Source organism: Phragmites australis, chromosome 24, assembly GCF_958298935.1.
Source record: "Phragmites australis chromosome 24, lpPhrAust1.1, whole genome shotgun sequence".
Classification (NCBI taxonomy): Eukaryota; Viridiplantae; Streptophyta; class Magnoliopsida; order Poales; family Poaceae; genus Phragmites; species Phragmites australis.
In genome coordinates, this window is record NC_084944.1 from 17019679 (window position 1) to 17042728 (window position 23050).

The 23050-nt window shown below is 43.8% G+C and overlaps 1 protein-coding gene across 1 annotated transcript; it reads right to left on the bottom strand.

Annotated features, from left to right (window-relative positions):
- Nucleotides 1-4866: 4866 nt before the first annotated feature.
- Nucleotides 4867-7090, bottom strand: LOC133907840 (early nodule-specific protein 2-like). Its single transcript, XM_062349936.1, has 2 exons — nucleotides 6867-7090; nucleotides 4867-6744 (listed from the first exon to the last, which is right to left on the bottom strand). The coding sequence occupies exons 1-2, from the start codon at nucleotides 7027-7029 to the stop codon at nucleotides 5171-5173; spliced, it is 1737 nt and encodes a 578-aa protein (XP_062205920.1). The 5' UTR covers nucleotides 7030-7090; the 3' UTR covers nucleotides 4867-5170.
- Between the last annotated feature and the right edge of the window lie 15960 nt (nucleotides 7091-23050).

Here is a 23050-nt window from a genome sequence, read left to right on the forward strand (position 1 = left end):
GAGAGAGCATCCTTTGACATTGGTGGGGGTCGTAGCTTCATCGCAATATAGGAGGTGGAAGGGGGTGAACCCGGTGCTTGTGTGACTATGGTGCGGAGGGACCACAACACCTTGGGAAGCTCTTCGACCCATAGGCCTCGAGCTAGGCCCACGAGTCGATGATTTAAGCTGAAGAGAATGTTGTCGTTTACCCATTCGATAGACCCGTTGGACCGAGGATGGTGAACGACAATGAAGCATAATTCGATGCCGAGGTCATCATAGAATTGTCTAAAAGGCCCGGAGTCAAATTGTGTTCAGTTATGTACTGTGAGCTGCCATGGGACACCAAAGTGGCAGATTATGTTCTTCCAGAAGAAATTATGGACATTCTTTTATGTGATAACCGTGAGGGGCTCATCCTCAACCCATTTGGAGAAGTATTCCAATGCTACCACCGCGTACTGAAGGTTGCTTTTGGCACGGGGGAATGGTTCGATGAGGTCCATGCCCCAACGAGCCAGGAACCAGATGGGAGAGATCGGTTGCAGGGGAGCCAGGGGCCGGTGGTTTCGATGTCCCATCCATTTGCATCCTTAGCAGGTGCGGACGAGATCTTCCTCATCAAACATGATTATATGCCATGCTGGCTAGGGCATGTGGCGCCAAATGATTACTACATAGGCCTTCATGTATCTCTCGGAGGAGGTTGGCCCCTTCTTGCCTGGTAATGCAGCAGAGGAGGGGCGCATAGACACTTGTCTTGTAAAGGGCACCATCTATGAGATGGTAGCCCCTGGCGCGATGCTCAATGCGATGAAGTGCAATCGGGTCTTCGGGCTCTTCTGTTCCACTCAGGAAGGATAAGAGGGGAGCTCTCCAGTCCATGGTTTCGATGGGGATAATGGTGGTAGCCGTCTCGTCAAGAGCTTTAGCAGCCGGCTGGTGTAGGGTCTCAAGGAAGGCGCCCAACGGTAGGTCCTTGCCCGTGGTAGTAGCTTTTGCTAGGGCATCTACCTGGCCATTGTTCGTTCATAGTATGCTGCGGATTGATATGCCGCAAAAATATGCTTCCGCCAGATGGATGGCTTCAAGATATCTTTCCATGTCCGGATGTCAAACTTGGAAGCTCTTGTCAACATGGATGGTGACGATTTGAGAGTCGGTCTGGATGATGACTCTGGCTGCTCCTAAGGCTTGGGCCTTTCGGAGGCCGAAGGGGATTGTTTCATATTCGGCTATGTTGTTGGTTGTCTTAAAATCTAGGTGGGCAACGAATTGGACCCACTGTCCTATGGGGGAGATGAGGACCGCACCGGCTTCGGCGCCCATGGAGCCATATGCATAGTCATTATAGATAGTCCAAATATCTTGGGGAGGGGCAGTGGTGGGTTCGGTGGGTGCCGAAGTCCATTCGGCGATGAAGTCTGCTAAGATTTGGTATTTGATGGTGGTGTGGGCCACAAACTTTACCCTGAAGGGGGCTAGCTCTACTACCCATTTTGTAAGTTGATGGGTTGGTGATTTCGTTCTTCTTCTGTGTTCTTTGTTTTCTCTTACAATTTTGATATTTGGCTGATCCTTGACTAACATTTTTTTTTCTTGGTTTGATCCATCTAAAATCATCCTAGAGCATCTAGGGAAGGTTCTGAAAAGTTTGGTTTGTTGATTTTTTTGTAATTCTTGCATAATTGCAAAATTAAGTTTTAATCTTTTTTTCATCACCATATGTTATAGCTACATGCGAGGGTCATAACTCTTGATCCAGAGATCTGATTGACTTGATTGTTATTGTATTAGTTTAGTAACATTGTCTAATTTTTACTGTTAAAACTTCGGAGCAATTGGACCTAGGACTCTTTTTGTTTATTGTTTTTATGATGTGGTAGTAGTTTGTCAAAAACAAAATACGAGAATAAATTGGATTTTTTATTAGTATGAATTAAAATTTGAATTTGGCTTTTGCAATCATTCACCCTCACTCTGCTTGCCTATTTCATGAGTAATCAATCCTACAAGTGTCATCATAGCCAGAAACCGTTTCTAATTGATGTTAATTGATAATTAGAAACATGGCGTCTGATAGGTATTCTACAAATCCTTATGTTTTTTAATGGTGTCGATTTTTAGTTGTGGAAGACAAAGATGTACATTAAAACATAAGACTTAGCAATTTAGGAGAAGGTCTTCAAACTTTTCGATGTTTAGGAGAACGATGAAGTGATGACGTAGAACATCGTAGCCATCAAGACTAACATCGAGGCGAGGAATCTAATCATCCAAGGTCTAGGATGGAGCGACTTCAACTGAGTTGTAAATCTCAAATCAATGTACAAGGTATAGAAAACACTTTGTGATTATCATTAAGGCTTATCTACCATAAAAGAGGGACATCAAGATTTATATAAGAAAGAATACATGCGATTTGAGATGAAGTCCCATAAGTTTCTAGATGATTTCTTTGCTGGCTTTAGTAAGATCCTTCGCAATTTATGTTCTAGCTGTTAGTGTTTCATATATGGATACTAAAAATACATGTTAATTACTAAGAGCTTTATACATGTCAGTATAAGAGATGAAAACTACATATATTAGAGAATCTACCCATAGCAGAGGGAACTGTTAGTGGAAGTCAAGAAGTTCGATGGACACACACCCCAATAATGTGTTCAGTGGTCACAGTAGTCGGTCTCCTACCTAACTGACTGGCTGGCCTACCTCTTTTTGGGTGTGTAAAAGTAGCATTTTCAAGGGTCAACTTGTGCTGACGAATGTACACTTACTCAATGCAGAATTGTACTCACAACCTTAAATGAATGCCAGAATACCATATGATCACTACTATAAAATCAGCTTATATGCCAGCCCATCACTGCCAGTTCCTAATGGGCCAGCAGTGATGTGGCATCACTACCGGTTCATAAGCCGCGCGGAAAGAATCGGCCATCGTAGATTATAAACCGACAGTGATAAGTGTCATCACTGCCGGTCGATGGATTGAGCCTGTACCTTCTAGTAGAGAGTATGCGACAAGGAGGAAGGCTACCAAGGGGCTTAACAAAGTATTATATTTCACCAATTGACACAATATTAATGAATGACATTAATTTCTATTTATTAATAAATGATATGAATTACTATGTATGATGCGAAGTTGGTATCATCGGATGAATCACGGACAGAATGGCCTCCCAACGATGATGTGAAGGAGGAGCCAGAAGCAGCGTCCCATAAGCATGCCCAGGAGGAGGAGGTTGAGAGGCTAGCCCGTTAGCTGTGCTCTGTGGAGGAGCAAGAAGCAGTGTCCCGTTAGTGTGCCTAGGAGGAGAAGGATGAAAGGGTGGCCCGTTAGTGTGCTGCAGAGGAGGCCAAAGGCTCAAACCATAGAGGCGTTCAGGCGTCAAACTTCGATGTCTTTGACACGCAGGGGAGTATGGAGCATAGGTGACACTGCGGTCAATCAGGTGTGGCCGGGTCCTGCACTCCACTAGCATCGACCCCCTAGCGTCTCCGAACGTACACACTCCATCAGTTGTCAGTGCGGAGACAATATCCTCATCGCAAGAGTAGTAGAGGGATACTAGACTGGCTCAACTCAACCGACTTTTCAATGGGTGGCATGTGAGAACTATTATATATTTGTGTGTTTGTCGATGCCTGACTCATAATATGTGTTCATTACTATGTATTAATGAAGTTGTTTTTATTATTGGTTTACAATAAATATATGTATCATTGTATGCATGTATTGAGAGAGAGACGGAGAGATCGAAGAGAGAGAGGGAGTACAGAGAGGATAGAGAGAGGGAGGACCGAGGAGGGAGGAGAGAGAAAATACTGCCAGCTGAAATCTCAAGCTGTCAGTGATTCCAACGAATCACTACCGGTCGAAGGCTTCAGCCGGCAGTGATGCCTTGTGTATCATTGCTAGCTAACTCATTTAGCTGACAGTGATAACTCCCTTCACTGTGGGTCCACCAAACCGACAGTTTTAGTCCTCGACTATCACTTCCCGTTGCCCACTGCCGGCTCTAAAACCGGTAGTGAAGGGGGTTTTGGAGCCAGCAGTAAAAGGGATTTCTATAGTAGTGGAATGAGATTGATCTTGTATGTTCTCTTTGGTGCTGGTAGTGTGTCAAGATAATCAAGGCATACTCTTTGGGTAGCTCACTAGCTAAAGTATCACTGAACTAACACACTTAAATTGCCATTTTTCTTTTGTTCTTTGGGTCTTGTAGCCATTGAGGGGAGGATTCCAAAGAAAGTTCTCTTTCCTACTTGATTAGTCCTGACTTATTTCTTTGCCTATGAGAATTATTATTGATCTGAAATGACTCATTTTCCTGAGCAAAAGAAAGCTTAGTAAAACACGGTCTTACATCCAATAATGGAACATTCCAAAAACACTACCTTACAATTAGTGGAAGCTCTTAGAAAGCGTAGGCTTTGTCGCGCAGCAGTGCAAGGGGACTTTTGAGTTTGGTCCAGGCATGCTATATTCTTTCATTATTCCAAACGGGGCTTAATGGAAACCAATACATTAGTAGTTTATTGCTCCACCAGGGGTATATTGTACTAGTCGAATGATAGCATGACACACTGTTGCGAGTCTATGTACAAAGACATACCCATCTATAGTGGTAGCACAGAAATTAAACTACATGAATCATGTTCAACGGATAGAATAATTCTTCTCATTCCACAACAAATTGGAAAAATACCGACTTGTGTCAATGACAATGTGGGTCTGATCGAGTCTGGACGCCATTGAGACAACCAATGACATATAAGGGATTAGCTAGGCAAGCTTGCAGTGGCAGCTAAGAAAGTGCCCCTAGCTCCTTTATAATAGGTCTCATATTCAATCGCTTCAAGATGCAAGAGAAGTTAAACACACAGTGTACCCTTTTTACTTCTTAGTCGTCCAAAGAGAACAAATTACATCATAGTAACTTTCATATTTAAAAAAGAACAAATTACAGCATAGTAATAACTTTCATATTAAAAAGAACACTCAAGGCTTACATATATGACATATCCGAACATAGTTTTGCCCATAAATAAATATACAAACTCATATGCCGAAGAAATGTAGCAGTTATTCTGCAGAAAAAACGAAGAGGACTGCAAATCACGCAAGGCCGTGTATGCAACATAGAGTAACGTCGATCACTGATCATCATTCAGGTGATCAGTGCTGGGCCGGAGGGTGGTAGATTGGAGTCGGGGACCCGTAAGTCGGCGTTGGGGGGTGGTACTCTGGCTGTGGCTTGGGCTCTGGCTTCGGCTTCGGTGGCACGGGCTTCTTGTGGAAGTAGTCGAAGAAGTGGTGGTGCTCGTGGTCCTTGTGGAAGTGATCAAAGAAGTGCTTCTTGTCGAACAAGTGCCGGGCCGGAGGATGGTAGATAGGAGTCGGCGACCCGTACGTCGGCGTCGGGTGGTGGTACTCTGGCTGCGGCTTGGGCTCTGGCTTGGGCTTTGGCTCTGGCTTAGGCTTGGGCGGCACGGGCTTCTTGTGGAAGTGGTCGAAGAAGTTGTGATGCTCGTGGTCCTTGTGGAAGTGATCAAAGAAGTGCTTCTTGTCGAACAAGTGACGGGCCGGAGGGTGGTAGATCGGAGTCGGGGATCCGTACGTCGGCGTCGGGGGGTGGTACTCCGGTTGCGGCTTGGGTTCTGGCTTCGGCTTCGGTGGCACGGGCTTCTTGTGGAAGTGGTCGAAGAAGTGGTGGTGCTCGTGGTCCTTGTGGAAGTGATCAAAGAAGTGCTTCTTATCGAACAAGTGACGGGCCGGAGGGTGGTAGATCGGAGTCGGGGATCCGTACGTCGGCGTCGGGGGGTGGTACTCCGGTTGCGGCTTGGGTTCTGGCTTCGGCTTCGATGGCACGGGCTTCTTGTGGAAGTGGTCGAAGAAGTGGTGGTGCTCGTGGTCCTTGTGGAAGTGATCAAAGAAGTGCTTCTTATCGAACAAGTGACGGGCCGGAGGGTGGTAGATCGGAGTCGGGGATCCGTACGTCGGCGTCGGGGGGTGGTACTCCGGTTGCGGCTTGGGTTCTGGCTTCGGCTTCGGTGGCACGGGCTTCTTGTGGAAGTGGTCGAAGAAGTGGTGGTGCTCGTGGTCCTTGTGGAAGTGATCAAAGAAGTGTTTCTTATCGAACAAGTGACGGGCCGGAGGGTGGTAGATCGGAGTCGGGGACCCATACGTCGGCGTCGGGCTGTGGTAGTCCGGCTGCGGCTTGGGCTCTGGCTTTGGCTTTGGTGGCACGGGTTTCTTGTGGAAGTGGTCGAAGAAGTGGTGGTGCTCGTGGTCCTTGTGGAAGTGATCAAAGAAGTGCTTCTTATCGAACAAGTGCCGGGCCGGAGGATGGTAGATCGGAGTCGGTGACCCGTACGTCGGTGTCGGGGGGTGGTACTCCGGCTGCGGCTCGGGCTCTGGCTTTGGCTTCGGCGGCACAGGATTCTTGTGGAAGTGGTCCAGGAAGTGCTTTTTGATCGGGCCGCAGATGGTCGCCGACGCGCACTCTGCCGACGAGCTGTGCGTTTTGCCTGGAACGGCGACGAAGGTGGCGTCGGCCATCGGCACTATCCTTGACGGCTCCTGACCCACGCACGGTGTTCCTGCCGTGCTGAGGAGCTGCGCGTGGCAGTCGGCGCCATGGAGGTCGGCGGCCAGCGGAACGCTGAATGCGCCGGAGCCGTCCAGTTTGCCGACGGCCTTGCTCTCGTACTCGCCGTTGATGTTCTTGCACTTGATCGCTACCTGAAGACCTGAAATGAAAATGAACATATAATCAAAATTAGTTGCATTAGCTAATTTAGCTTCTAATCTAATAATCAAGTATTATGTGTTTAAAATTGTGAAACAAAATCGAAATCCCTGGCTGGTATACCCTTGAAAGCGGTCTCGGCCTTCATGTTCTTCCTCGTGCAGTCCGCGCACTTGGCCAGGCCGACGACGACCGACGCAGCCTCACTGGACGCAGCGTTTGCGATGGCAGCCGCCATCAGCACGGCGCAAACGCCGAGGAGAAAGCCCCGCGGCGCAGCTGCCATGTTTGTGTAACACTGGCTCGCTCTTGCTTCTAGGATGGATATGGATGGTTTGATGAGAGGGAAGGAGAGGCAATGCATGGCTTATATAGGCGTCGGCATTGATCACACAGCTCGATCTGACACGATCGAGAGGTTCATGAGGGGGGGGGGGGGTGGTCGTATAATTTTGGCGCCGAATTTGCAGATCGCGAATTAATGCCGTCCATTTGAGTTGATCAATCTCTGTCCTACTCATGTCAACCGATCGGTTGGTAGCTTGTGTTGTGTTGGTTACGACTGTCGCGGCCCATGCATGCATGCATGCATGGCGCGTAAGTACGTGCATGCATTCTTTCATTGGTGACATGAAAAGGCAAATTTAAAGTTGCTGTGAAGTGTGCGTCTACTGTGCACAATAAGACAATTGTTCTGCAGAACAGTACTACTTTTTTTTTCAGGAAAGGACGGTACTTTCAGAATTTAATGGAGTACTGGTTGCTTCTTTCTCTTCCTTCCTAGCACCACAATACTTTTGTTTGTTGGTTGTATATATACTAAAGATACCAGCTTATTAAAACAAAATTAGTAATTCCATGTAATTGAATACTTCAAAAGAAGGTTGGCCCAAATTCATGTCATAATGTTATTTTAGAGTCAAACACTCAAATATAAGATATCACGATATCACATAATAAATTAATTTGATGTCATTTACATATATATATACATATACCTATATATATTCTGTAGGTGCACGCAATATATCTGTAGAATGCGCACATGCCTAGCGCACGTTCGACCGAGCAGCCAACCAGGCTCTGCCATGCACACCAGCCCCATGGACTGAGCGCGCGCCACCCGTGCTCCCACTCACCGACCTCGTGAGTCCACTGGAGATCAAGCATCGATTGTAACTAATTGCAACTTCGTACATAGAGGAGTTACAACTTTGAGCATATGGTGATTGCAACTATATGTCACTACGTGAAGAACGAATATAGGAGACACAGTTTAGTGACGGGTCATTACGCGACCCGTCACTTATATCACCTCGGGTCACGCCCATTTATAGACCCGTCACTGATACCAGATAATAGGTGACGGGTCATAATATTACCCGTCACCAATAACATGAGTGACGGATAATAACTAAACCCATCACTTATGATTTGGTCATAGGTGACGGGTAACCCTGCAACAGTAATAAGTGACGGGTCATGTTATGATCCGTCACTTATAACTTGGCAAAGGTGACAAGTCTCCCTAAGCCAATTATAAGTGACAGGTTATAATTCAACCCGTCACTTATGACCCTTAATAGGTGATGGTAACCTTATCACCTGTCACCTATTAGTTAGCTCTGTTTTAAGAGCTAGCCAGCCACTATACGGGCGAATAGTTACTGCACAGTGCCGCCCGCACAGTACCTGGCGATTTTCACCAGCTCCTCTAGTATTCTCCAATAGCTTGTTGATTTGAAGTTTAAATTGGTGCTAGGTCTTTGAAAGTTCGCATCTCCCCCTTTCCTCCTCCTTTCCTCTCCTATAAACCCTAATTGGTAGATTTATTGTGTTTTGAGTTGTAATCAACTGTTTTGCATGTTTATCCAAAATCTTAAAACAAGTGAGTTGTATTTATGTTATATTTGATATTAGATTTGCCCGATATACAGTGAGATATCACAGATCTAGTGTATTTGTAGGGAATTTTTTGTCGCATGCTTAACCACAAAATTAAGGTCATTGTTAATGAAGAATGAATGTTTTTTCATTAATTGTAGATGACGGACAGAAGTTGGATGTACCTCAAGACCCAGACTTGTTCGGAGTACCTGAGCAAGGTGAAGCATTTCATGAGTGCTGCCTTGGCGAATTTGAAAGATCGTGATAAAACGGCAATGTATTGTCCGTGTCGTGACTGCAGGAATCAAAAGAAGTTCCCGAAACCAGACAATATCCATGCACACTTGGTCATGCGTGGATTTAAAGAGAATTATACATGTTGGAACAAACATGGCAAAGAAGGCCTTAACGAGGGAGAGATGGATCGGGCCCTCCATGCCGACAGTGTGGATCAAGGACTTAAACCCGGTGAAATGGATCACGATCTCAGGGATGAGGACATATTAGGTTTGAATGATAATGATCTTGAGGATTTTGTGGAGAATGTGGACCAGATGGTGCGGGATGTCGAGCGGCACGACAAGTATAATAATGGTGGGTTTGCTAGATTCTAGGAATTTATGCGGGATTCCAAGATGCCCATTTATCCCAACTGTAAGGAGAAGTACACACAGATATTTGGGAACCTAAAGCTTCTACAGCTGAAGGAAACTCATGGTTGGACTGACAAGAGTTTTGTAGCATTGCTACATCTACTAAGGGACATGCTACCGGAGGGGAACTTGGTGCTCAAGGGTGTCTACGACGCGAAGAAGATAATTTATCCTTTATGACTAGAAATAGAAAAAATACATGCATGTAAGCAGGATTGTATCTTGTTTCGTGGAGAGTATGCAGAGCTGGATCAATGCCCCATGTGTGGAACCCATCGATATAAGCGTAGAAATGACGGTGGTGACGGGGACGAGGGCAAGAAAAGTAAAGGTGGTCCTAGAAAGGTGGTATGGTATTTTCCTGTAATTCCTTATCTGAAGCGTCTGTTTACAAACAGAAACGAGGCTCAATTGGTACATTGGCATAAGGAGGGTCATAAGAACGATGCAATGATATGCCACCCGGCAGATTCTGCTCAGTGGCGAATTGTTGATTCTACATTTGGTTGGTTCGCCGAAGAATTAAGAAATATTAGGTTTGCTATGATCACAGATGGCATGAATCCATTCGGTAATATGAGTACCTCACATAGCACCTGGCCTGTTGTATTGTCGATCTACAACTTTCCACCTGGCTTTGTACCAAGCAAAAATACATTATGTTATCGATCTTGATATCAGGACCGAAATAGCCTGGCAATGATAGAGATGTGTACCTTAGCCTTTAGGCGATGATCTTAAGAAACTCTGGTCGGAAGATGTCGAGGTTTGGGATCAGTACAAGCAAGAGTACTTTACCTTGCACGCTATGTTGTTCGTCACCATCAATGATCTGTCAGCACTTCGTAACTTGTCAGGTTAGAGCAAAAGAAAAGGTGAAGCTTGCCCCATTGCTTAGATGACACATGTAGTTTGAGGTTGAACAACTCAAAGAAAATATTGTACATGTGGCATCGACATTTTTTTCCCAGGAAGCACCCATAACAAAACATGGACAAGTAGTTCAACGGTATAAGGGAGAAAGCGTTATCTCCGAGGCATTTCAGTGGGGAAGATGTCCACAATCAGGTTAAGAATATCAATGTTGTCCTTAGCAAGCGAAATCAATCCTCTAAGGATGATGAACAGTTAGGAATGTGGAACAAGAAATCAATACTATTCGAGCTAAAGTATTGGGAAAAATTAGATGCTTGCCACTCTATCGACAACATGCATGTAAACAAGAATATCTGCGAGAGTCTGATTGGTACATTGCTCCAAATGAAGGGAAAAGGAAAGGATCATGAGAATGCATGAGCTGACCTTGAAGAAATGGGCTTAAGGCCGGAGCTCCATGCATTAGATACGGACAAAGAAAAACATGTACCCCCAGTAGCTATCATTCTCTCCAGGAAGGAGAAAAGAGAATTCTGTGAGTTCTTGCACAGTGTGGAAGTTCCCTCCGATTATTCGTCCAACATCGCAAGACTTGTCTCGGTGAAAGAGCTGAAAATGAATTTCGCCATGATGAAGTCCCATGATTGTCATGTGATGATGATGTCACTGCTTGCGGTAACTATTAGGAACATCCTCCCAATAAAGGTTCGTGAGGCTATCCTGAGCCTGTGCTTTTTCTTCAATACAATTGAACAAAAGGTGCTTGATCCACACTCGCTGGAGGAGTTAGAAAAAAGACACATTGAGACTCTATGTATTCTTGAGGTGTATTTCCCACAATCCTTTTTTAATATCATGGTACATCTCACTGCTCACCTTGTGAAGGAGATACACTACCTTGGCCCCGTGTTCCTGCATCACATGTTTCCATACGAGATATATGGACGTTCTCAAGTCGTACATAAGGAATCAAGCATTTCCTGAGGGATGCATCGTACAGGATTACGCGACGGAGGAGGCATTGGAGTGGTCTGTTAATTACATTAACCCAAATAACCAAATTGGCATGCCTAAGTCTCGCCATGAGGGGAGGCTCGCAGGTGTGGGAGTTCTGGGGAAGATGGCAATAACTCCTGATCCGAAGGCTTACGACCAAGCTCATTTCCTCGTGCTACAACAAATGAGCGAAGTGTGTCCATATGTCGATGAGCACAAACAGATGCTGCTTGAAGAGAATCCAGGGCAGACCGAAGCTTGGGTTGCGAGTCAACATATGCAAAGGTTCACAACTTGGTTCCGAGATCGAATCAGACAATCGAGTACTCCTACAAGTGCTCTGATAAAAAAAACTGGCATCAGGCTCTATATATACAATTATAACATATCAAGGGTACGGTATAAACAGATACATATTTTACACGATTGCACAAGATGAGAAGAGCATATACCAGAACAGTGGTGTCCGTATAGATGCTTATGACAACGACATGCAGAGGGGCACATACTACGGTCAATAGAGGAGATCTGGGAGCTGAACTACTTGTGATTCAAGGTAGCCCTGTTTCGGTGCTGTTAGGTACATGGGGGCAAAGGGCGTCACTAATGACAAGAATGGGTTCACTAGTATTGATCTCAAACATGTCGGATACAAGTCTGAACCCTTCGTACTCACTAAAGATGTTCGCCAAGTCTTTTATGTGACTGACACAACAAAGAAGAAACGTCATGTGGTTCTCACTGGGAAAAGATGCATCGTCAGAGTTGCAAACATCATTGATGAGGAGGAGTTCAATCAATTCGATGAAATTCCCTCTTTTTCTATTACAGTCGTGCCATGCCTTTCACCGATCGAGGAAACTCCATACATCCGCCCTGACCACAATGAAGGGATCCATGTCAAGAAAGCACGAAAACGACGAATTTGAATTTCAGTGTCAAATTTGTAATATTAATGTCATATTTGTAATATTAATGTCAAATTTGACTTTTAAGTTATTTGAATTGTTAATGTTAATGTCAAATTTGAATTTTAAGTCTCAAGTTATTTGAATTTGTAATATTAATGTTGAAATGTGATGGGTCATACTCATAGGTGATGGGTGACATTGGTCATCCATCACCTATGACTTATGCGCATGTGGCCGAGTAGAAGTAAAAGGTGATGGGTGACATTTATCACCCATCACCTATGACTTATGCACATATGGTCGAGTCGAAGTAAAAGGTGACGGGTAATAAATGTCACCCGTCACCTTTTACTTCTAATAAGTGATGGGTAATACGCATAGGTGACGGGTTATATTTATCACTCGTCACCCATGACTTATATGTATATATACCCTAGCTCTTCCTCGCACGTGCGCACTCTCATTTTGGCTAAGTTTTTGGTTTCGCGTGCTAGGGTTCACCGCCGCCATGACCATCGTCGTCCCCGGTCTGCTCCTCCCCACACCTCCCTGACTCCGAGCCCTCCTCCGCGCCGGCCTCCTCCTCCCCGGCCACCTCCTAGCTGGTCTCTAACTCCCCGACGCGCCGCCCTCCTCCTCCACGGACACCTCCTCCCTGGCCTCCTCCTCCCCGGCCACCTCCTCCCCAACGTGCCGGCCACCTCCTCCCTGGCCACCTCCTCCCCGCTCAGTGAGTTTTCCTCTGTTGTGATGATGCTCTTTACAGTGATGCTCTGTGATAATGCTCAGTGAGTTGTTTTTTAGAGTATTGCTCTGTGATGATGTAGTTGACTGAAATTGAGCTCATTATCTAACCACAATAGCATTTAGGCCTGAGTAGTTGATCTGGACATGTGTGTTGGTGATACATTCTGAGTTGTTTTTGGATTGTTGCTCTGTGATGATGTAGTTGAACTGAAATTGGGCTCAGATATAGTCTTGTGATGATGCTACTATTAGTTTTGTTTTTGATATATGCTATTGTCAGTTTTGTCTTGGCTAAGTATGTTTAGTTCTGGTCCCTCTGTTTGATCATAGCAGCACTGTCCAGACACTCTTTTGAATTTTGTCCAGGCTCTGTTGCTAGTTGAGAACTTAGGTAATAGCTCAATTGATGATGAGTTCAACAAAATAATTAGGGGGTAGGACATTTAATGTCTTGGGGCCAATTTTTATACATAGTCTAAGAGCAATTTCATATATGTTTCATGCCTATTGTCAGATCTTTGAACAATTTCATATATGTTTAATATGTTGTTTCCCTGTCATGTGTAAGAATATACTAAACTTGATTTCCGATCTGAGCAGTATGGTTGCGAGCAATATATTATTCGATGATGAATTGTTGATCTGAGATTGGGCATGTCATGCTAAGTACAATAGTTTTGGCCTGATTACTCTTTAGGTTTTAGTTGGCTTTGGCAACTCCTGGAGATGAACTGGTAGTGTTCACTTGTTGTGTGTCTATGCACCTGGAAATCCTGTTGAGTTCATTCTCCCGTGAGCTTCCATGATGTTTTATCTCTAGAGAGCAATGTTCAAGTTTTGGACACTAGTTGAGAACTTAGATGCATGCCTAGTCGATGATATATCTATGTAACAGCTAGGGAGCAGGAACTCTGAGTCCTGGGGCTAGCTGTAGTGTTCTGAGAGCAATTCATTTTCAATATCAACCTGCTGCTCAATCATTGTTTTAGACATTAGCCTTGATTCCTTTTCTTTCCTCTATTGAAAACAGAATATACTACACTTAATTTTCATGGGGCAGAAGAAGACTGTCCACCCTGAGAAACCAAAAGCACAGAGGACCCTAGCACTAGAGGGCCCCCCAGCACAAGATGGGGTGGATAGGAGCCCAAGCCCGCATCCGACGTCCTCCTCCGGCAGCAGCGAAAGCCAGTATCACAGCTTGAGCCCTGACCCGTCACCGAATCGGGAGAGCCGACATCAGGCAAGTGACGAAGAATACAATCCCGCCGAAGAGGTATTGATGCGAGCGAGTCAATACATTTTATACTTATTGAATGGAGGAATGTTCTTTGTTTATGTCAACTCCACTTTTTTCTCTCTAGATGGCGACAGTGCAGTCTCCAAACCAGACAGCTGGCAGTGTTGCACGAGCCCGAAAGCCAAGGACACAAACACAGTGGCTGACGGACAAGGTTACCATCTCGGGAATCGATGCTGACGGGCTGCCTACCGATGAAAATGCTCTGAATAGATTCCGGAGGGTAGCAGGGCTCATTATTCGGGAGAGGGTGTCGATAATGACTAAGTTCCATGACCTCAGTGACGAAGCAAGAGGGACTTGTTCAATAATGTCGTCATGGAGTATCTGGAGTACCCTAGAAACATGAGCGAGCGTCAAAAGAACGCCACGGTCAATGCAGCAATGAAAGTGATCGCGAAACTTCACCGAAGCTTTAAGAGCAAGCTTGTGAATCAGTACTTAGCAAAAGGGGTGGCACCCTTCGAGAGCTACAAGCACTTGAAACCGGAAGATTGGGATGCTTTTGTGCAGATGAAGAGCTAAGAGCAGTTCAAGAAGGAGAGTGAGAAGAAGAAGCAGCTTCGGGCTAAGAACAAGCATGACCACAGGATCGGTGTAGCCGGGTACGCTGGGAAAAGGGCGAAATGGCACGTAGAGGACAAGAAATTAGCTAGAGAAGGCTACGAGAATCCTTGGCGCTCTATTCTTGTTTGTTTTGTGTGTTGTGTCAAAGGTGATAACATCTCTAAAGTCCTTCCAATCAGCCCTCTGGCTGGTGTGGCTCTAAAAGATACTCAATATCACCTTAGTTTCTTCTTTAACTTGCACACCCCAATAGAAGTATTCATTTTGAAGTTTGCACTAGTTAAAAAACTCAATTAGCTTTGGTGCGTCATCCATCCTCTCCTACCTAGCAAACTCAGCTTTGCTGAATGCAGTAGTAACCGCACAAGTTTTAGAATTCAAACCCGCTTATACAACGCAATAGTAACTACTAACAAGATGTTTTTGTAGAGCATTGAGCATGACATTACATTTATTGCATTCTAATGCGGCACACGATTGCGAGACATGATACTGATAAGATTGAGGATCCTTTTGTCTCTTTCCTTGTGTGCATGCATGTAACACACCATTCATGGTGATGAAAATAGTTGGTGGTTGTGTTCCAAAATGACATGGTCGAATTACTAGCATTTTTCCTTCTTATTTTGCTTCACCTTCACCTCAGCTTTGCAACAACTCCTCATTGATATCTTTTCACTACCGGCCACATCGTCCCATCATTTGAATCCCAAAAAATCTATTTGTTGTAGACATGCCACACTAGCTTAGTACATTTCCTGTATCTCCTGACACTGAAACTCGTGAGCTGTGTGTAATCATAGTAGAAAGTGTATGCTTCTTCTAGATCATCATAAGTTATGCCCTCTTGTGGTATAAATATATCCAAAACCATTGGGTCCTGCAAATTCAGAGACACATAAAAAACAATATTATTAATTAATTGTAATCGGCAATGTTGCAACTATATTGTCAGTATGTTGTAACTAGATTGTCTACCATGTAATAATTGTAGCGTTCAGTATGTTGTAACTAGTGTGTCTGCCATGTTCTAACTAGTCCATACTAAAAAATGCATGTCATAACTAGAGTGTCTACTATGTTATAATTATAGTGTCTACTATATTATAACTAGAGTGTTTACCATGTTTTAACTATAGTGTTCACCATGTTGTAACTGTGGTGCTCAGTATGTTGTAACTAGAGTGTCTACCAAGTTGTAACTAGTACTCTCTCGACAATGCATATCGTAACTAGAGTGCCTACTATGTTGTAACTATGTTGTTGAGCATATTGTAACTCGGTCATTTCTGAATCACAACTATAAACCAAGTTGTAACTGCAATATAGGACAAAGTACAATTGGGTGACTTATATGGACTAACTCCTTTCAACTAGAGGTGTCTCCATGGCGATTGGAGAGATTTCAATCGACAGCATCATGAGACATTGGTGGTGCAAGGGATCCTGCTCTGCTGCACACGCCATCAGTGTGATCGACATGAATATGGTTGCAGCAGCATCAAGATCCGTAGCTGGTGTTGTCACTGTATTTGCAATCGTGGAAGCTTGGGGGCATGGATGATAGTATTGGCATCGATTCTACGTAATTCAACATTGTTGACGGTGTTGGTGTTGAGAATCTACTATGAAATTCAGATACTGACGGTGTCAATTTGGGGATTGAGGTAGTCCGTCGCCATGATTTTTTATGGATTTTGGGGTTTGGGATCGAGGCACCATCGGTCGATTCTGGGTCGGTGATGATGGTGTGTGGAGGGGGGATTGAAGGTGGACTTGGTCAGGGACGCGCGTAGGAGGGAGGCTGGCTCTACCGGGACATATGCAGCAGGCCAATGCGCAAAGCAGATCTATTATGCACGTGTATATACATGCATATATAGTAGTGTTATTCTACACCGCCCCACCCACGCCCATTGTGCCTGCCTCGCTTGCAGCGCGTGCCACACCTGCCTGCCCAGCGCCACGTGCTCCCGTACGACGGTGGGGAGCTGTCCGATCTCCCTGGCCCCGCGCTCCCGTATTGGCCGGGCCTCTCTGGTGGTGACACATAGCGGGGAAAGAGCGCGCCTCACCATGCGAGCTACTCGTTAGTTGGTTGGGGACCCCGCTGTGAGCCTTTTCACATGCCAGCCAAGTACAGGGAGTGACACCTCGCAAGTAAGAAATGGCTATAATTGGTACACTCATTCTTATTGACTGCTCGGTGTTTTCACTTTCAGCCAGTGAAAGGTTGAAGTTGAAAGAGGGAATGGAAATATGGATGTCTACCCTAGGGAGTAGTAAGGAAATATGGTACCCTTTTGGACACACGGTCGATGTGTATACTTTAAAAAATTAGTAAAAAATTTATTATGACTATTGAATATTGTTCACTACTAATACTATTGAACAATTTTACTATGACTAGAAATCTACTGAACTAAACTACTGATATTACTGAATAATTTTACTATAATATGGAATTAGTGAACAGAACTACTAAATAATTTTACTATAATAGAACTACTGGCACTATTAAAAAAAAACTATTGATACTACTGAACAAACTACTGATACGACTGGTAACTACTGAGTACTACTAACATTATTGACACAAACTACTAAACAAATTTACTATAATTTGAAACTACTGACATAAACTACTAAACAATTTTACTATGACTTGAAACAACTAACACTACTGAATAGTGATGACTCCTGATACTACTGAAAAAAATTTATGTGATTTGAAACTACTGAACAAAACCACTAACAACTACAGATACTACTCAATAAAGATAACCACTGACATAGAAACTACTGACACTATTAGTATTAGTAGCAACAACTGACACTATTAGTATTAGTAGCAACAACTGACACAGACTAGTTTCATCAGGTCGATCAGGTGAATGTTGTCATTACTCTGTTAATAGGATGTCATATTGCCCAAAATCAAGTTTACAAGCAATGCTTTGCCAGATGGTTCATGGTAACCAAGTGGTTGTGTTGAAATCCTGCAGCTCCCTCCAAGGAAATTAATGAAGAAATAATGGAAGAATTACTGAAGGAAAATATAATACTGAAGCAGTAAAGGAGGACGTACTAAAGTAAACGGAAAATAATGAAGCAGAAAAGGAAGAACTACTGAAGTAAAAGGAAAGCACTGATGAAATAAAGGAGGAACAACTAAAACATGACTAGGCAACTACTAAATCCATGTCAGAGCAAATTTTTGGGCATCTGAATCATAGTCAAATTTGAGTGAGCGTGATTCATGATTCACCGATTTTTACTGAAGGTCGTTGACTGATTTGGTCGATTTTACCGGATAAAGTGTTATGCTTGAGTTGCTTCAGTCATTAGGACACTTTTTTGGTCAACGTGCGGTTTTGTCAGTAAACATGCATGTTCTTCCCCTTTCTTCCACTCCTTCCCATGATTCCTGGCCACAAGTGAGCCTCAACGGAAATTGGCCGCTAGCAGAGCATCAATAGCACACACTCAACCAAATTTTCCGGTCAATTGTAACATCCAAGCTTTGTGTTGGTCCAACAATGATGAGCTTCACCCGCACATAGCAAATTGGTGGCTATGAGTACCATTTGGGCACCCCAGATCGCAGCCTCATGCCTAGGAGGTCGTTGTATCTCGCTTACCAGCACGGCGGAGCTCACAGATGCTGCCGCTCGGAGCTCGCGGAGGTCGGCTTCCTCAATTCCTAGCGCGCAGATACATATACTGCAATCGGAAAATCCATTTTACAAATGGAAATCACATCTGATAAATAGGAAAACTGAAAACAGTAAAATCCTTGATAGAAAATAGGAAGCCACACAAAATGGGAAAACTGATAACCGCAAGATCTCTATTAACGTGTTGGGAAACACGTATTCTGAAACGAAAAACCGGCGAACAAAAAATCCATATTTAACGTGTTAGGTGTTACATAGGAATTATATATATATATATATATATATATATATATATGACACCTATTCTATACTCCTAGGAGTATGTACTCCCACATGCAATATACCACCTAAACAAACACTTTATACTCTTTTATCATTTTTAGTATATTCTAATACTAATTCTAAGATACTCCAATATGAGTTGTATGAAAAAAATTTCAATGTTAGCCTTTCATTTTTGCTATATACTCTTTTTTATACATAAAAGAAGTATATACGCAAATTAAGATAAAAATCATGAAATTTCATAAAAATTTTCGTGGGATTTGTATTGTAGTATCTTATAATTACTAATGAAGTATATTTAAAGTGATAAAGAAGTATAACTCATGTGTAAAAGTGGTATATGAGAGGTGGGAGTACATACACCCAGGAGTACATACTAGTTTTCCTATATATATATATAATGAGCACATAAAACAGCTAATGCTTTGTATGCTACAATGGGTGAAACATTGTAATAATCCTTAACATAGTAAAAGCATGTAAGTTAAGTTTTTCTTTCTAACAAAATATTAAAACAGAGTCAACAATATGTTTATCAGTTCATTAGTTCGTCTATATATAAAAGGATCCATTTATATACTTTTCTTAATTACAAGGTTGCAGTTTAATTATTTTAAAGGGAGTTAGTATAGATATATTCTTCACAAAAGCAATGAATAATACAGTAAAGTAATATTAATTTTATATACAACGTTGATACAGATTTGGAACGTTGTCGCACCTTTTTTTAAGAAGAACTGTTTTGTATTTAAGTACTCAGTCATAAAAATGAAAATAAGTGTTTTAGGTGTAAGAATATTTTATTTATTAATGATGGCTCATGTAATTTATCAAATAATTCCAATAATTAATGTTCTAGTGTGTGATGTTGCTAGACTAACAGATTTTGAATTATGGGGCCGGTTTAAATACCCTCTTCTCTCGTGTAACTGCCCAAAATCTGGAACCCAAACAAATAAAAATAATTTTATCAAAGAAATATTTTTTTAAAAAGAATTAAACATATATATATCAATATATAAATATATGTGATAATATGCTTCAGTGATTGTTTGTATTGTTAGTTGTATATATGTAAGAGCATAGAATACACGTATGTACTATCTGTATATAAGGAAATTGGATTAGAGAAAAAGAAAAAGAGAAAGTCCTTTCAGGTCTAAACCCAACTGGTAGACCGCTTTTACCCTTCCTCCTCTTTCCTCTCTTTCGGATCGATGCCAGTCGGCCTGTTCTCCCTCTTCTCTTCTCTCTCTCGCATTTGCATTCTGGGCCGTGCGCACGTCACTCTTCCTGGCCCGTCTCCACCCACACAACTGAGCCGGCCCAAGACGTCGTCTTCCTCCTCTAGATGCCTCACTATGGATGGCACATGGACCCGAGGGTCCGCGTACCCGTAGGTTCTCCACCCGACGGGTCTACGTTCAGGTTTCATTTTTCGTCCACGGTTCCGTCAGGTCAAGTTTGGGTTTCAATTTTCACCCGCGGGGCCCCATCAGATCACCCGAGATCCATTCAACCCTGCTGGCCTGCTCCTCACCCCGACCCAACTTCACCTCAGGCCATTTAACCCAAGCCTCGCCACCCCTCCGCATCACCTCCACCTTCCCTGCTCCCCACCCTAACCTCTGGCCTCGCGCTCGAGTGCGCCTTCTGGCCGGCCTCCCCACCCGCCCATCGCCCCATGTCCGCCTCCCCACCACGACCTCCCCGCCTAGACCCGCCCCTGCCCCTCCTCGGCCCTTCCGCAGCTCTTTGCCATCGCAGCCCTCTCCGTGCCGACACCGCCCCTCCGCCGATCTGCCTCTCCATGCTGGCACCTCTCCTCTGCTCTTTTGCACCATTGTCTGCACAATGGTGCCACTCCTCTGCCCTCTCCGAGCTAGCGCCGCTCCTCCAACCTTCCGTGCCACCCTCCGTGGGAAGGCACCGCTCCTCTACCCTTTCCGCACCGGCAGCACCCGCCCGGCCTCCCCGACGCCCGACAGCCCTGCCACCGCCTCACCCAGCCACCCCTTCCGTGCCCTCACCAGGCCTCCCTACTGCCACCAGGTTAGCAAGGCTCTTCGACCCGACGAGCACCTGAATCCTAACGGGCGCCTAGCGGGTGTGTGTTTGGTTTTAATTTTTCGCCCGTTTGGCATTTCGAGGTCAGGTCAGGTTAGGTCTCGTGGGTTTTGGGTTGGGTGTGGTTTTGCTCCACCGAGCCCTGACCCGACCCGTTGCCATCCATATGCCTCATCTATGCGTTCTCTAAAAAGGGCAAGGACCAGAGTCTAAATTGAGGATGAATCTTGTGCCAATACAAGAGGAAAATCATCTAGAAGCTCAGCAACACATTTTAGCAAGGATCGACAACTGAGTTGACCTTTATCTGCAAGAAAGTTCGAGATAAAAACCATGGATTTTGATCGTGAAACCTATCGTAGCACTGCCGGCCCCACATCACCCGGGATATATATATATACATGCTATATATATATTATGTACCTAGGCTCAAATCTAGTTATTGTTGCACCATTTTTAGTTACAATCCGCGAAACATGAAAATTACAACCAGATGTAAATAAAAAAATTGAGTTACAATTACGTTATGGATGAACACTGCTCATTACGAATTCCTTGCCTAATGATGTACAACCAATGGAACACAATTGTAATCATAGTACAATCTAAAACGTAACTCTGGTCCTTTTGGACGCACAGTTGCAATTATAATATATATTAATTGTAACTGATTGTAACTCGTTAGCTTCGCGTGTTGCAATTATGTATTTCAGGACGCACTGCTGTAACTAGTCTACCTAGCATAACTGATAGTTTTTTGAGTTATAACTGAGGGTGATGCAATAGTAACTAAAGTTGAGTCTAGATGCAAAATAGACTCACCATGTACACATACGGTAACGATATTCTACACCTATGTTAAATAGCAGTAGCAGTAGTTGTTAAATAGTTCTAAGTCATAGTAAAATTATTCAGTAGTTTTGTCAGTAGTTATCAGTTGAGCCAGTAGTATACTTAGTTTGTTCGGTAGTATCGGTTATTTTTAGCCAATAGTTTTGTTCAGTAGTTGTTAGTAGTCCATGTAATTCAGTAGCTTCAGTAGCTAATGCAGGCGACGATTGCGCACGGGTGTAGAGGTGGGGGTGACACGTGGCGGGCAATGCGAGCTAATGCAGGGGCGCGTGTGGCACGGGAGGGCTCATGGGGTGGGGCCCATGCGACACTGGCACTCAGGATGGGGGTGGGGGCTGACAGCGTGCTGTGGCGGATGCGATAGACTAGTTTTCACTTATCATCCTTATCGTCATGGTTTGGTTTTGAATTATGGAATGGTAGATTATGTTTAGGCTTAGGGCTTGTTTGGCAGAGCTCCCAGAGCAGCTTCCTGGCTGGAATCAGGGGGAGCTCTGCCAAACAATAGCTTTTAGTTTTTAGCTCCCTGAGTGAAATCCATCGGAGTGATTCTCTGAAATGAAGTAGAAGCTAGGGAGCTAAAAAACCAGCTTTCCATGATCCATTTTCCCGCACAAAATCACTTCCTCCATATAGTTGATTCTAGAGAATCATTAGAGAATCACTTTCAACCACAGAATCACTTCCCCGAGAGAATCACTTTCCGTAGAGAATTTGAATCAGGGAGAGCTCTATCAAACAGGCCTTTACTTTGGGATGATGATCATGATAATGGCTCAATGGATATGATAATGATCTTATGCAGCAATGTTAAAAGATGATAATATATAATTTGTACCAACATGGTATATGAATTTGAGCAATGATTTGATGAGACCAGTACATGTTGTATGTTAGGATGTGGTAGTCTTGATCAAATCTAAGGACAAGTTTGTGCAGTGATCTTTCCATTGCAAATAGTACAACCACAAGCTTAGAATGGGATTGATCTATGTAGTGAAAATGGCCCTATTAGGCTCTGATTATGATTTTAGTGATTAATGACAACATAGTCATTAGGACTAATATATTTGTCAAGTATATAATTTAATAGATCTCATGGATGCTATACATAAAGAAACCACTACAGTGAGGACAAAACATGCATGGTTGAATTGGAGAAGTCCCAGAAAAATTATACTCACCGGATGGTTCGGCACTCTATGTGTTAGACTCATCGGAGTATCTCTGACAAAGGGGGAGAGAAGGCTAAAGACTTCACCAGATAGTCCAGTGCTTAGCAAGGTGTAGCACCGAAGCTTTATCTACAGAGAAGAGCAGAACTGAAGAAGCCACCAGATAGTCTGGTGTTGATGAAAAAGGTGCACATCGGAGTATTTTGGCTCGAGACAGAAGAAGTTCAACTCACCGGAAAGTCCGACGATCAGTGGAAGATATACACTAGAGCAATTCTTACAGAAAGGGATGCAAGTATTGAAGATTGGAGAAC